This window comes from Kogia breviceps, chromosome 3, assembly GCF_026419965.1.
Source record: "Kogia breviceps isolate mKogBre1 chromosome 3, mKogBre1 haplotype 1, whole genome shotgun sequence".
Classification (NCBI taxonomy): Eukaryota; Metazoa; Chordata; class Mammalia; order Artiodactyla; family Physeteridae; genus Kogia; species Kogia breviceps.
Genome location: NC_081312.1, coordinates 180,500,145 through 180,513,150, shown reverse-complemented (window position 1 = coordinate 180,513,150; position 13,006 = coordinate 180,500,145). Strand labels below are relative to the sequence as shown.

Below are 13,006 nucleotides of genomic sequence, written 5' to 3'. Positions count from 1 at the left end.
CACCCCAGGAAGGCAGCCTGGTTCTGAATGCAGGGACAGAAGTTGAGGTCAGAGAGGAGACATCAGTCAAGGAAGGACCGGTGAGATAGAAGAGGGTGAGGACGAAAATGGGTCAGACCCTGTGAACAAAACAAGCAGAAAGTCTCAGCATTTCGTCTGCTGCTCAGACTCTCATCTCATTCACGTGAGGAAAGTACTTGGCGGGCGGAAGTCATGGTCTTTCACCAATTTTGGCATCAACACGGAGGCCAGAGGAAGGGCGAGGCCTCCGGGTTCAGACAGACCCTGCTGGACCACTGCGGGCACCTGGGCTCAGGAGGTAAATAAGAGGAAGCCGGGCACTGGTCTGCGCATCCTCCGGGGCTTCTCCTGCGTGGCCGACAGACCTGGTCTCACACCAGTGAACACGCCTCAAACCCTGTGGGACCCTCCGCTGACTCCATGCACCCCTGCCTAATCACCAGTGGCCACAGAAAGATCAGCACATGTACACGTTATATTAGGATTTATAGTTGTTTTCCAAAAGTCCGCAGTGCAGGGAAAGCCGCTTCCTGAAGCGTCGTCACAAGTTGATTTCTCGAAGAAGGAAAAAAAAGAAGTCCAACACATGCGGGCCACACGCAAACCCACCTCTACCTCCTAAGGTGGGAACTAGAGCAGAAAGCTTCCCTGCAAACGGTTGCTTTTAGGAACGTAATCATGAATGCAGAGTCCTTTTCGAATTCCTCTAACTTGCTGTTACTGTCCGACAAAGTGGGCCAGTTAATTTGTAGAATAAATGGAGTGGACTTTTAACCATCCTCTGAAGAAGACTTTGGCTCTTACGTTTAGGTACCAAAATAGAAGCAAAGCACCGTGTCAGGTGCCCCCTTGGTGAGAACCGAGCATCCAGATGAGCATTTGTTCCAGAAGCCCTTACGCACCACGCTTGCAGGCTGACGGTGCGGTCACTTCCCAGCCCTCTAAGTTTTCATGGCTCCGTGGCTAATAATTTAAGCGTTTAAACCACCTTAGGATTTACTGGAACTTCATAAATTTGCTTCAGACCTCTCTTAAATCATTCACAAAGCTGAAAATTCTTCTTTTCCTCCTCCTTTTCAGCACAACATCGCGTAAAATTGCTACTGTTCGTTGAGAGCTATGTAGGAGGCGGAGGGGAGGGGAGGGAACTGGGAGCGGAGCCAGGCCTTCACCTGCCTGACTTCTTTTGACCCCAACAAAACCTTGAGCGGCAGGCGGGTGGTGCTTTCCCTGTTTCATACTCGGGAGTAAGGAGGCTCCGTGAGGTTCAGTGCTTCCCCGGATCAGGACTCCCCTGAGGTCTGTCCGACTCCGAAGTCCACACTCGTAAGCCCTGCACATACAGCCTGCGGGATAACAGGCCTCGAAAATTCCTCGCCCGTGTCACCTCTGGATGGAGCCTTATCTGCTCCCACCGGGAAGCTTCAGGGCATGAGCGATGGGCCCTGGGGACACAGACAGAAAAATGCGGCCGGCCGTGCGGCCCTTTGCTAGATCTCGCTGGGGAAGGGCTGTCCGGAGGGGAGCGTGTCCCGGCTGGGAGGGGAGCGTCCCGCGCCTAACCTGTGCAACCCGGTGCTCTTTCTAGTCGAAGATCCATGCCGCCCGCAGCCTGAGCGAAATCGCCATCGACCTGACGGAGAGCGGGACGCTGAAGACGTCCAAGCTGGCCAACATGGGCAGCAAGGGCAAGATCATCAGCGGCAGCAGCGGCAGCCTGCTGTCCTCAGGTGGGCGGCGTCCCGGGGGCTGGGGGCTCCGAGGCGCGGAGCGAGGCTTGCGGCCCAGCGCGGGTCCGAGGAACCGGCCAGGGGTGTCAGCGCGTGGAAGCGGGGGAGCCTCGGGCTGTGGGAAGAGCGCCCGAGTGCCTGGGAGCGGCCTCCAGCGCCCCCCCCCAGTGCTGATGGCCGAGCGGCAGGAACGCCGGCTCCAAGGACGGGAGGCGCGGGCTGCCCGCCTGTCACTCAAGAATTATACGAGGAGGGGCTGAAGGTCAGCCTTCCGCGTGGTGCTTGCCGTTCCCAGGGGGACGTCTGGGGCTTTTTCCAAAGTCCAGAAAACGCTTGATCGTTTGGAAAGGAGAGACCTGTCGCGGCGTGTCGTCTGGTGCGCTTTGAAAGGGAGGGTCAGGGGATCTGACTGCCGTCTGTTTCCGCGGGGGCCCTGGGCCAGTCGTTTGTCTTGAGGTGTTGGGAGGGACAGAAATGCCCCGAGGTTTGAGATGGGGCTGGACTTCAGGAGGAGGGATGCCATGGGCTGGAGTGACAGGAGGGGAGCAGTTCGGAGTTGGGCAGGGAGTGAGACGGAGGCAAAGATTGTCTGGAAATGATAGGAAAGTATAATGCAGCTCACTCCCTAGGCCACGTGGTCAAGGGCTGAGTGTTCTTGGAGCCAGTACACACTTCCTTGCCTTTGAGCCAGAGAGTAAAGCAGGAAGTCTTTGCCCTACCTCATCTTCCAGGGCCATCTCTGTACATGTGGTGACTGCGGACGAAATAGAGACAGGAAAAAGACAGGAGGGGCTGGGGAAAGCCGAAAGCTGCCTAGTTAGCTTCTGGGCTGGTGGAGTCCAGTCAGAGCCAGGAAAACCTTTAGACCTGAAGGGCAAGGGTGCAGATGGATGGGCCTTTCTAAGGCCCTGGGAGGGCCCAGGTCGTGTGTCCACGGGGCCAGGCGTCTTATAAAATCTGTGAACGTAATGCATTTTGCATTCTTTTCCTTAAATAGAGCCACCAAAATTATGTAGGTTTCAGGCTCCGCAAAGTTGTTTCTGCCTCTGCGAGGTCACCGTTAGGGTTCACCGTAAACCTCTCGCTGTCCTGGATCCTTCAAAACCTTTCATCAATACAATGGGCCAAGTAATCGTTGTTTCTGAGGCTTAGAGGTTTACCGTGAAGACCGTGGACAGTGCTGTAGCACAGAGAATGCCTTTCAAAGTCCAAGGCTCCTGCCTCGAATTCCAGCCACCCCCTATCCCCCCGTTAAAGCCCAGAGTCTCAGAGCTGAGCCTGGATTTCATCTGTCCACTGTGCTCCTAATGCAGCCACAGATGAGCCCGCCTCTTCCTTCAGCCTCAGGGAGGGGTGCATTGCTGCTGTGGTTTCACATCCCCTTGGAAATCTACGTTCCTTCTGAATGTGGCATGTTATACCCAGGAGAATAGATTCTTCCAGCTCAGGGGTTCCCTGCCCTCCAGGTGCATCGGCACCCCTTGGAGGGTTTGTTCAAACTCAGCTAGCTGGGCTCCGGCCCCGGACTGTCTGATCTGTAGGTCTGGGGTGAGCCTGGGAATTAGCATTTCTAGCAAGTTCTGACAAGTTCCCCGGTGATGGGTTTTTTTTGTTTTTTTCTAAGTTTGCATTTTCTGATTGTGAGAATTTGTAAGAGTAGCTGACCGTTGAAATTGGAACAATTTTTATTTTTGGCTGTGTTGGGTCTTCGTTGCTGCGCGGGGGCTTTCTCTAGTTGCGGCGAGCGGGGGCCACTCTTCATCGCGGTGCGCGGGCCTCTCACTGTCGCGGCCTCTCTTGTTGCGGAGCCCAGGCTCCGGACGCGCAGGCTCAGTAGTTGTGGCTCACGGGCCCAATTGCTCCGCGGCATGTGGGATCTTCCCGGACCGGGGCTCGAACCCGTGTCCCCTGCCTTGGCAGGCGGCTTCTCAACCACCGCGCCACCAGGGAAGCCCTCCCCGGTGATGCTGATGGTGGCCTGGGGACCACACTTTGAGAGCCACTCTTCTTGCTGAAGAAGAGATAAAAGCCTCAGGTGGGTGTGCAGCTCAAGATCAAGGAACCTAGGTCTCCCCGCTTTTACACCTGTGTCCTGGTCCGTCTGCTTGGGCCCTTTGTCTCTGGCAGCCGCCAAGGGTGCAAACGTAATAGCAGGTAGAGAGGAGGTGGTGAACAGGAGCCCCAAAGCATCTAATGTGGAACTGACATCATTCAACCGTCAGAAATGAGATCCAGGGCCTTCCCTGGCGCTTCAGTGGTTAAGACTCCGTGCTTCCACTGCAGGGGGTGCGGGTTCGATCCCTGGTGCGGCAACTGGGATCCCCAGTTTTTTTGGCGGCACGACCCCCCCCCAAAAAAAAGGAAAAGAAATGAGATACCGAGATCCAGGCATCTTCAAGACTGGAAAGCAATTCCTCTGTTACCGCCAACAGCTTGACATTGATCGTCAATCCCGTGGGCTAGGAGATGAATCAAAAGAAAACTTTCCTGCTGAATCCACTCCCACCCCTAATATAAGCATCTTTATCTCAGGATATTAGAGCGGTTTTTCCATGTCTGATAGCTTAGTGACGAGGACCCCCGGCAAAGCTGTCTGGGCGTCGATGGAGGTAGCCGAGGCCCCCCGCCTGCCCCACGGCTGCGGTGGCTCCATCCTTAGGACCGAGACCCCCAGCCTTCTCCCTGCCCACCTCTGCCTCTCGGCTAAGCAAGAGGAGAGCTGGTTAGACGGGGGAGGGGGTGGAGGGGTGTGAGCCGCGCCCCATGACCAGGCCAGGGAGCACTTCAGACTCAGCCCAGCCCTGCAAGTTAGATCCTGAAGAATGCGCCTTAACTGCTGAGGCTCCGTGGGGAGGTTTCCCCGCCTCTGACTTAGGAAAGGCCACGGCTCAGTGGAAGGAGAGACCTTGCACGGGAAGCGTTTCCATCAGTCAACTCAGGGAACTTCTAGGACCTGTCGATCCGGCCGTCGCCGCCACCAGGTCTGTGACTGCTGCCCCTCTGACTTTTCATGTGCGGGAGAAGATGCCTTCACCTGAGGCCCTGCAGTCCCACCTGGACGGACGGGCTCCCATCCCCCACCAGACGGAAATCTAGGCTAGCCTCCCAGCCCGTGCTTTTCATCCTTTAGTGCGTCCTGCCTGACTGCGTGTGGCCCTGTTAGCGATGGGCTCCCTCAGGAGGAGAGGGCGTCGCTCTTTCGGGATGGCCTCGGTTTAAGCACTCTTTTTATGACACTTTCCAGACCCTGTGATCTACCTCTCACTCAGGAAATAGGATACATATAACCTAGTATCCTATTGGATCAATTATTGTCTCTCCTTCACCTACTGCCTCGTGCAAAAAAAAAAAAAGATGTTGTCTGATAAATAGTCCTGAAAAGCATTTTGAGAAACTGATCATCACTTGGGAATTCTTTTTGCTACCTCTGACCCTGTGCCTAACACTCAGTAGATGTTCCCTACACGATTTCTTAAATGTTTTACATGATTTCCCCATGACTCATTTATCTACTGACTGGAAATTTGTACCTTTTGACTCACTTTACCTATTTCACCCACCCTCACCCCCTGTCTCTGGCACCCGCGGGTCTGTTCTTTTGATCTATGAGCTCAGGGTTTTTTGGTTTTCGTTTGTTTGTTTTTAGAGTCTATGTATCAGTGAGATCAAATGGTATTTGTCTTTCTCTGATATACTTCACTTAGCATAATGCCCTTGGGGTCCATTTATATCGCAAATGGCAAGATTTCATTTTTTTTGTTACGGCTGAATAATATTCTGTTGTGTGTGTGTTATAGTTACAATTTCTTTATGCATTCATCCACTGGTGGGCACTTAGATTGTTTCCTATGTCATGGCTATTGTGAATAACGCTGCTATGAACATGAGGGTGCAGATATCTTTTCCAGTTACTGTTTCATTTCTTCAGATAAATACCCAGAAGTGAAATTGCTGGGTCATATGGTAGCTCTATTATTAGTTTTGTTTTCTTTTTTTTTTAAGATGTTGGGGGTAGGCGTTTATTAATTTATTTATTTATGGCTGTGCTGGGTCTTCGTTTCTGCGCGAGGGCTTTCTCCAGTTGCGGCGAGCGGGGGCCACTCTTGCGGTGCGCAGGCCTCTCGCTGTCGCGGCCTCTCTTGTCGCGGAGCACAGGCTCCGGACGCGCAGGCTCAGTAGTTGTGGCTCACAGGCCTAGTTGCTCCGCGGCACGTGGGATCTTCCCGGACCGGGGCACGAACCCGTGTCCCCTGCATCGGCAGGCGGACTCTCAACCACTGCGCCACCAGGGAGGCCCCATTATTAGTTTTTTGAGGAACCTCCACACTGTTTGACATAGTGACTGCACCAAGTCACTTTTCTACCAACAGGCTGTGAGGGTTCCCTTTTTTCCACACCCTCGCCAACATGTGTCGTGTTCTTTTTGATGACGGCCACTCTAACAGATGTGAGGTGATCTCCCGTTGTGGTTTTGATTTGCATTTCCCTGATGATTACTGATGTTGGTCATCTTTTCATGCGCCCGTTGGCCATTTGTGTGTCTTCTTTGGAAAATGTCTGTTCAGATCCTCTGCCCGTTTTTTAACTGGATTTGTTTTTTGTTGTTGAGTTGTATAAGTCCTTTATATGTTTTGGATGTTAGTCCTTTATCAGATATATGATTTGCAAATATTTTCTCCCATTCAGTAGGTCGCCTTTTCTTTTTGTTGATGGTTTCCGTTGTCGTGCAGAAGCTTTTTCGTTTGATGTCGTCCCATTTGCTTATTTTTACTTTTGGTGCCTCTACTTGTGGTGTCAAATTTCAAAAAATCACCACCAAGACTGATGTCAATGATACACGATTATTAAAATTAAATTTTGAAGGCTACTAGTGAGGATCCTGCGTGTGCTGCATTTTAAGAACCTTCTACGTTCCCTGAGCGTGTGCCGTCTCGGTCCTTGCCAAGATCGCTCATAAACCTGCCACTAACATTTTCCCTCAGATTGTACTGTATCGCTTTTGTCATGATGGTATCAGACCTTCAAAGGTTAATCTTGTCAGATCAGGCTCCTCCTGCAAACACCGTCCTTCCTCATTATCTTTCCTGTATCCTTCCACCCTTGTCAGTACCCAAACCGTGCAGTAACTGAGCCGTGTAAACACACTGTGATATTGCTACCGTATAAACACTTTTCCTAGCTCCCGAACTTTGCTACGGACTATGCATAGCATTTGAAAAGTTACAGCTTCTCTCCTCAAAGAGTTGGCGTACTATTTATTGATGTAAAACAGAGATAAAATATTTCCAACTCTTAGTGACTTTGAAGGTGATTTTCCTATTTAACAAGGGTCCGTCATTACGAAGTAGTGGACTTCAGTCATTTTAAAGCTATCTGAGGTCTCAGAAGCTACAGAAATGAAGAAATGTTATTGATACCACTGAAGAAGTCAGAAGTCCACACTTCTTAATGACCTGAGCCAGGGGGCTCACACCTCAAAAAGAAAAGGTCTGCAGAGTTGAAATGACTTACTCAGGCTCAGGGCCAAGACCCTCTGCGTTCTTTGGTGGGGACACCCAGAGCTGTCCCGTGGGAGACCTGCAGCCCTACTAGAGACCCTTAGAGGTGCGGAGCTTTCTGAGCTGTGTCCGATTAGAAGGGATCAAGCCCTCACCTCCCAAAATTGCACTGCGTGAGATTCAGACCCTAGGAAGGTTATGGAACCCGCGTCCCAAATCCATTCGTGAAGGGGCTCCGGCGGGCAGGCTTTGAAAGGACGCGAGGACCCTCGTCCCAGAGCATCCCCTGGAGGAAGGGACGTTGAGGCAGCTCGGGGCGCAGCCCCCGTTCCAGGCCGCCAGAGCCCCACCCCCGCCCCCATCTTGGTCTCCGCACAAGCTCTGCACCTCCGGGTAGCCAGCCAGCCTGTTGCCTGACCCCTGCGGGGTGGGAGAGGCGGGGTGGTGACAAGCAGGGGACGTTGTGCCCTAGGAGAGCCTCCAGATTTTCCAGGGTTCAGATAGAGTTTGAGAGGACAACTGTGAATTCAAAACATTTGGTGCTGACGTTTCCAGAATTCAGAAAAAGCCTCCGCGATCCTTTTTGTGGGAACTTTAAAGGGTTTATTCCTCTCTTCCTTACCCGCATTTCTGGAAATCTCAAAAACAGATGGGAAAGGGGAAAAAATGGAATGACAAAAGAAAAACCAAAACAGCTGCATGCTGAACGAGCATGGCCTTTCCGTAGCTCCTCTGAAAGCGAGAAAAAGTGTCCGATTGTCCCAGCATTGCTTCTGGAATTTGCCATCCCAGAACAGTTCTGGTTTCAGTCGGAGGGTAGGAGCTCAGGGAGATGCGTTTTTGCTCTCAGCTGATTTTTAAAGAACATGGCACAGACTTGCTTAGGAGACAGACACACCCTGTACGTTATGCAGGGCCCACGTGGGTCGTGCAGTAACTGCCCCCAAACAAAAAAATGTTACCGCACATCCTTTCTTAGGGGAATTAGAACAATGAGACCGATGCTGGCTTTTTGAATGGAAATACAGGGCCAAAAGCCACCCACCTTCTCCAAAAACAAAATGGCGTGTTGTGTCTATAAATAGGAATTGGGCTGTGGGATTGATATGGCAGTTGAGTCATCGTCATTGTCAAGAACAGGATCGCAAAGAATGTGGTGATGGATATTTGGTTAAAAAAAAAACGCAATATAACAAAACCCTGCAGTCTGCTGGGATCCCCTGGTTCTGTCTGACCCTTTCCGCTCTGGAGGAAAAACATGTTGTACTGAGCGTAGGGCCTGCTCTGCCTGGGACCCATCCACGTCCGTGACTCAGCTCTTCACACGTTCGCCCTCTCTGAATGCCAGCACTTCCTGCCATTGTTGGGCAGTTTATTAATAACCAACATAATAACGAGGCTGCCAGCTGCCTGTCGTCTCTCCTGCCAGAGAACCGATCTGATAGCGGTCCGCCAGCTTTATGGTCAGGGCTGTATTCAGCTTGCAATACACGGCCTGCAGTTGGCATCAATCACTTGATGTTTGGGGGCTTTTTTCTTCTTCTTTTCATCTTCCTCCTTTTTTTTTTTTCTTTTTTTTTAAATATAGATTTTATTCCTACAGTTCAAATTTATTTCCTTTATGTTTTGCAATTACTTTCTGTCACGTTGTTTTAGTTGGGGTATAGTTGTTTTCCAACGTAGTATTAGTTTCTGCTGTACAGCGGCGTGGAGGCCCCTGTGCTGTACAGCAGGTTCTCATTAGTTTCCTGTTTTATACACATCAGTGTGTACATGTCAATCCCAATCTCCCCATTCATCTCACCACCACCCCCCCGCCACTTTGCCCCCTGGGTGTCTGTACGTTTGTTCTCTACGTCTGTGTCTCCACTTCTGCCCTGCAAACCGGTTCACCTGTACCATTTTTCTAGATTCCACATAGATGCGTTAATCTACGATATTTGTTTTACTCTTTCTGACTTACTTCCCTCTGTATGACAGTCTCTAGATCCATCCACATCTCTACAAATGAGCCAATTCCGTTCCTTTTTATGGCTCAGTAATATTCCATTGTATATATGTACTACATCTTCTTTATCCATTCGTCCGTGGATGGAACTCTGTCCGTTTTTTTTTGCTGCCCAGCATGTGGGATCCTAGTTCCCCAAGCAGGGATCGAACCCACGCCCCCTGCATTAGAGGCATGGCGTCTTAACCACTGGACCGCCAGGGAAGTGTCATTTTCCTCCTTTCTTTTTGGCTCTCATTCTGTCTCTTCTCTCTGTTTCTCTCCAGCCTTTTAGAGGTTCCTTTATCGGCTGCCTGTCTCTTCTTAAGTCTAATGATGCCCAGGATTCCAGGGGCCTTTAGTGTTGGTCCCAGGCTCGGTGCCCTGTGGATGGGCTTAGCCAGCAGCCCTGCCAGAGGGCTCACCTTCTGCCAGGGTGTGTTTATGTGGGACCGTGTAACCGGTGAGGGCTGCGAAATCTCTTTCTCTGGAGTGGATGTTTCTGGCCGTGGCTTGAGCAGGACAGGCCTGAGTCAAACTTGTGAGAAGACGGCACAGTTGTCCCTTTCTGCTGTCTCACTGGGGGTTAAAAAAAAAAAAAAATCTAATAAAACCGTTTATACTGATATAGTTACACCCTCCCGTGTAAAGGAATATTTGCCTGCTGAAGAAAACCAGGGCAGAATGATAATCTGTTAACCTAAGTGAACGACTTTGATGGAATTTTAAAAACTGAAAAAGAAATATCACCGTCCCCTCCCACAGCCTTTGCTCTCTTCCCACTTATTGAGACCAGCCTTCTCAATATTACAGTTGAATCGCAGAATCTTGGAGCCAGAAGGATAAGCCCCCTGATTTCACAATATAAGAAATGAAAACCGTACAACTTAACTCATAACAGTAGTTTCAACTAGGTGGTTTACCAGATGCTGCTAATTTTTCAAATCAGTGGTTCACTTCTCTCCCTCCCTCCCCCTCCCCCAACCCCGAAGCTTTTTCTTTTTTTAATCATCTTTGTACCCTTCACCCTTTGGTAAAAGTGCCACTGAGCATTTTATTTTTTTTTCTGAGTCCCAGAGACTCTTTGCTGCCACCAAATGGTGTTTATTTTCAAAGCGCTCCCATTTCACTGCTCTTTTACGTGCACTGTTTTATTTTTTAAATACCCGACCCTAATGAAAAGTTCTCCGGGCGTGCACTTTTCATGTGAAAAAAAATCACATTTCATTCCTTGAGACGCTGTCCAGAGATCACACACAGTTATCCTGAAATCTGCCAGGTGGCTTTATTTCCCATGTTCTCTTAGGACATCTTTTCTGTAAGGAATTCATAATTGAGGATTTGTAAGGCAAATAAATATCTCTTCATCATAAAGGGTTCAGACCTTTTCCTTGTATTTATTCCTGGGGTGTCTGCCAAAACTTTTCCTTACAGCTTTTGTAGATCTGCTGGGAATATGCCTACTTTTTTTTTTTTTTTTTTTTTCCCGTAAAAGTCTAAACAGATTGTCATTTCCTTCCCTTACTTTTAGGACAACAGGTTTCTTTCTTCTTTGGGGTACTGTTTGTTTCCAATTTCCCCTGCTTTCAGAGAGGAAAGAACCCCTTCTGTCGCCTGAGATCAGCAGGGCTGGTCATCAGAATCCCATCTGTGTAAAAACATAGGAGCCCCGGTTCCTGACAACAGTCTGTTGCAGAGGATGCGTTCTCATATCCGGTGCAGAGCAGTAGCCCGGAGTCTTTTGAAAGATTGGAGCAGCACATTCTCCGTCTCAGCCCGATGAGGACATCCTTCCCGGTGTTTGCTGGCTGGGAGGGGAGCTGCTGTTTGTGTGGGCTGGCCCTCCCCACGCATCCTGCCCCAGGGCACCAGCTGCCCACCGGGTGACCTCTGGAGTTCCCTAGCTGCAGCACGAGAGGGTCCGAGAGGCGGGTTCTCCAGAGGTGGCAGAAATATCTCCGCCAGCAACATCCCTATAGCATCCGGGAGTTCGTTCACCCGGGAGATTTCCAAACACCCGCTGAAAGTGACTTTCTGATCTTCAGTGCATCATTCAAACACTCTCGGCTGTGTTTGGATCGGAATTGTCTTCTTTGGGGGTCAGACCTTTTTCTCCTCCTCTCCAGCCAGCTGAGGAGTGACCTGTTTCTATTAAGGATGTGGATTGAAAAATGACCATCAGGTAGCCAAGAGCAAAAGACCTTTTCAATCTGGGCTCATTCAGAGACGTGGACTGAGCAGTAAGTAGGATGAAAGGCTTTCCAGAGAACTAGACCTCATCGGCCCTGCAGGTTCATTGCCTAATTGGCCTGGGATGTGGCCGCTGCCTCCCCCCGCCAGACGGCTTTGCACGGCCGGACCCGCGTCCAGCTCCCTGGCTCCCCCACCCCGCCTCGCGCACAGAAGGTGCTCCAGAGACTTCTGTGGCTTCCTCGGCGCATCTGAAGGACCCGCGGGCTCCTCCTCTCTGCCGGCGTGTCCCTCCTCCCCGCGGCCCCGCAGAAAGGGTCTAGGCTGGAGCAGCAGATAGGCTGTGGCGCACGGACCGTGTGTGTTACAGCCGGACCCAGTTCCTGCCCTCGTGGTGCTTCCGTTCTAGGGACGCAGCAGACCAGACGGCCCGGCTGGAATTCCCGCTCTGCCTCCTAACATCCCGATGACCTCCTCTGTGAACATGGGGGTAATGTTTGTGTGAGGATGAAAGGAGTAGAACGTGTGGGAAGCTCCCATCAGGAGTTCTGTAAAAATGCCCCCTCCCTTCCCTCCTTCTCCCGAGTTTCCTGCATGTGCACCTTCCAGCGGCCTTCCGGCTTCTTGCCTGTTCACTGTTCTTCCCCTCTACCATTATGAGGCTCCCCAGAATCGGGGTGCCAACTCCTAACAAAGGCCAGGGGACACCCCTGGATACAAATAACTACAAATACTCATGTAGTGCCTATTACGTGCTGTTCTAAGCATCTTGCAAGCCAATGCAAATCAATCTCATTTGATCCTCCCAACTTTCGAAGAAGTCCTGTTTCTTTAATTTGTTTATTTGTTTTTGGCTGCGTTGGGTCTTCGTTGCTGCGCGCGGGCTTTCTCTAGTTGCAGCGGGCGGGGGCTACTCTTCGTTGCGGTGCGCGGGCTTCTCACTGTGGTGGCTTCTCTTGTAGCGGAGCACGGGCTCTAGGCGCGCGGGCTTCAGAAGTTGCGGCACGTGGGCTCAGTAGTTGTGGCTCACGGGCTCTAGAGCGCAGGCTCGGTAGTTGTGGCGCACGGGCTTAGTTGCTCCGCGGCACGTGGGATCTTCCCGGACCAGGGCTCGAACCCGTGTCCCCTGCGTTGGCAGGTGGATTCTTAGCCACTGAACCACCAGGGAAACCCAGAAGTCCTGTTTTCATTCCCATATGAGAAGGGAGGTGACAGATTTAGAGCAGTCATGTGACATTGCCGAGTCCTCACAACTAGTACGGCACGGAGCTGGGACACAAGCGCTGACTTGTTAGCTCTAAACTACTAGATGGTAGACTTCTGTCTCTGGAAGCTGCCAGACCAGTTGACGTTTCCCGAGGTGTACTCACATCACTCTTTCCTACAAACTTGGTGCTACTTGAAAGTTTGACCACCACCAACAACAAAGTATTTATTCGCTACTTAGATCTTTCAAAAGCATTCAGATCACTCCTGTTTTTCCTTGGGTTCGTGCACCAATTGATTATGCTTGGACAGTCCTTTCCAACTAGCACTTGGCTACTGCTCTGTCACTCTCTACATTTTGAAATCTCACTCCT

The 13,006-nt window shown here is 51.0% G+C and overlaps 1 protein-coding gene across 12 annotated transcripts in view; it reads left to right on the top strand.

The window, feature by feature from the left end:
- Nucleotides 1-13,006, top strand: part of FRMD4A (FERM domain containing 4A) — a 663,610-nt gene that overhangs the window by 611,358 nt on the left and 39,246 nt on the right. For all 12 annotated transcript variants that reach the window (XM_067030461.1, XM_067030468.1, XM_067030469.1 and 9 more), the window contains one exon: nucleotides 1,610-1,751. In XM_067030461.1, the coding sequence (XP_066886562.1) occupies nucleotides 1,610-1,751 (142 nt within the window). The remainder of the gene's footprint in view (nucleotides 1-1,609; nucleotides 1,752-13,006) is intronic.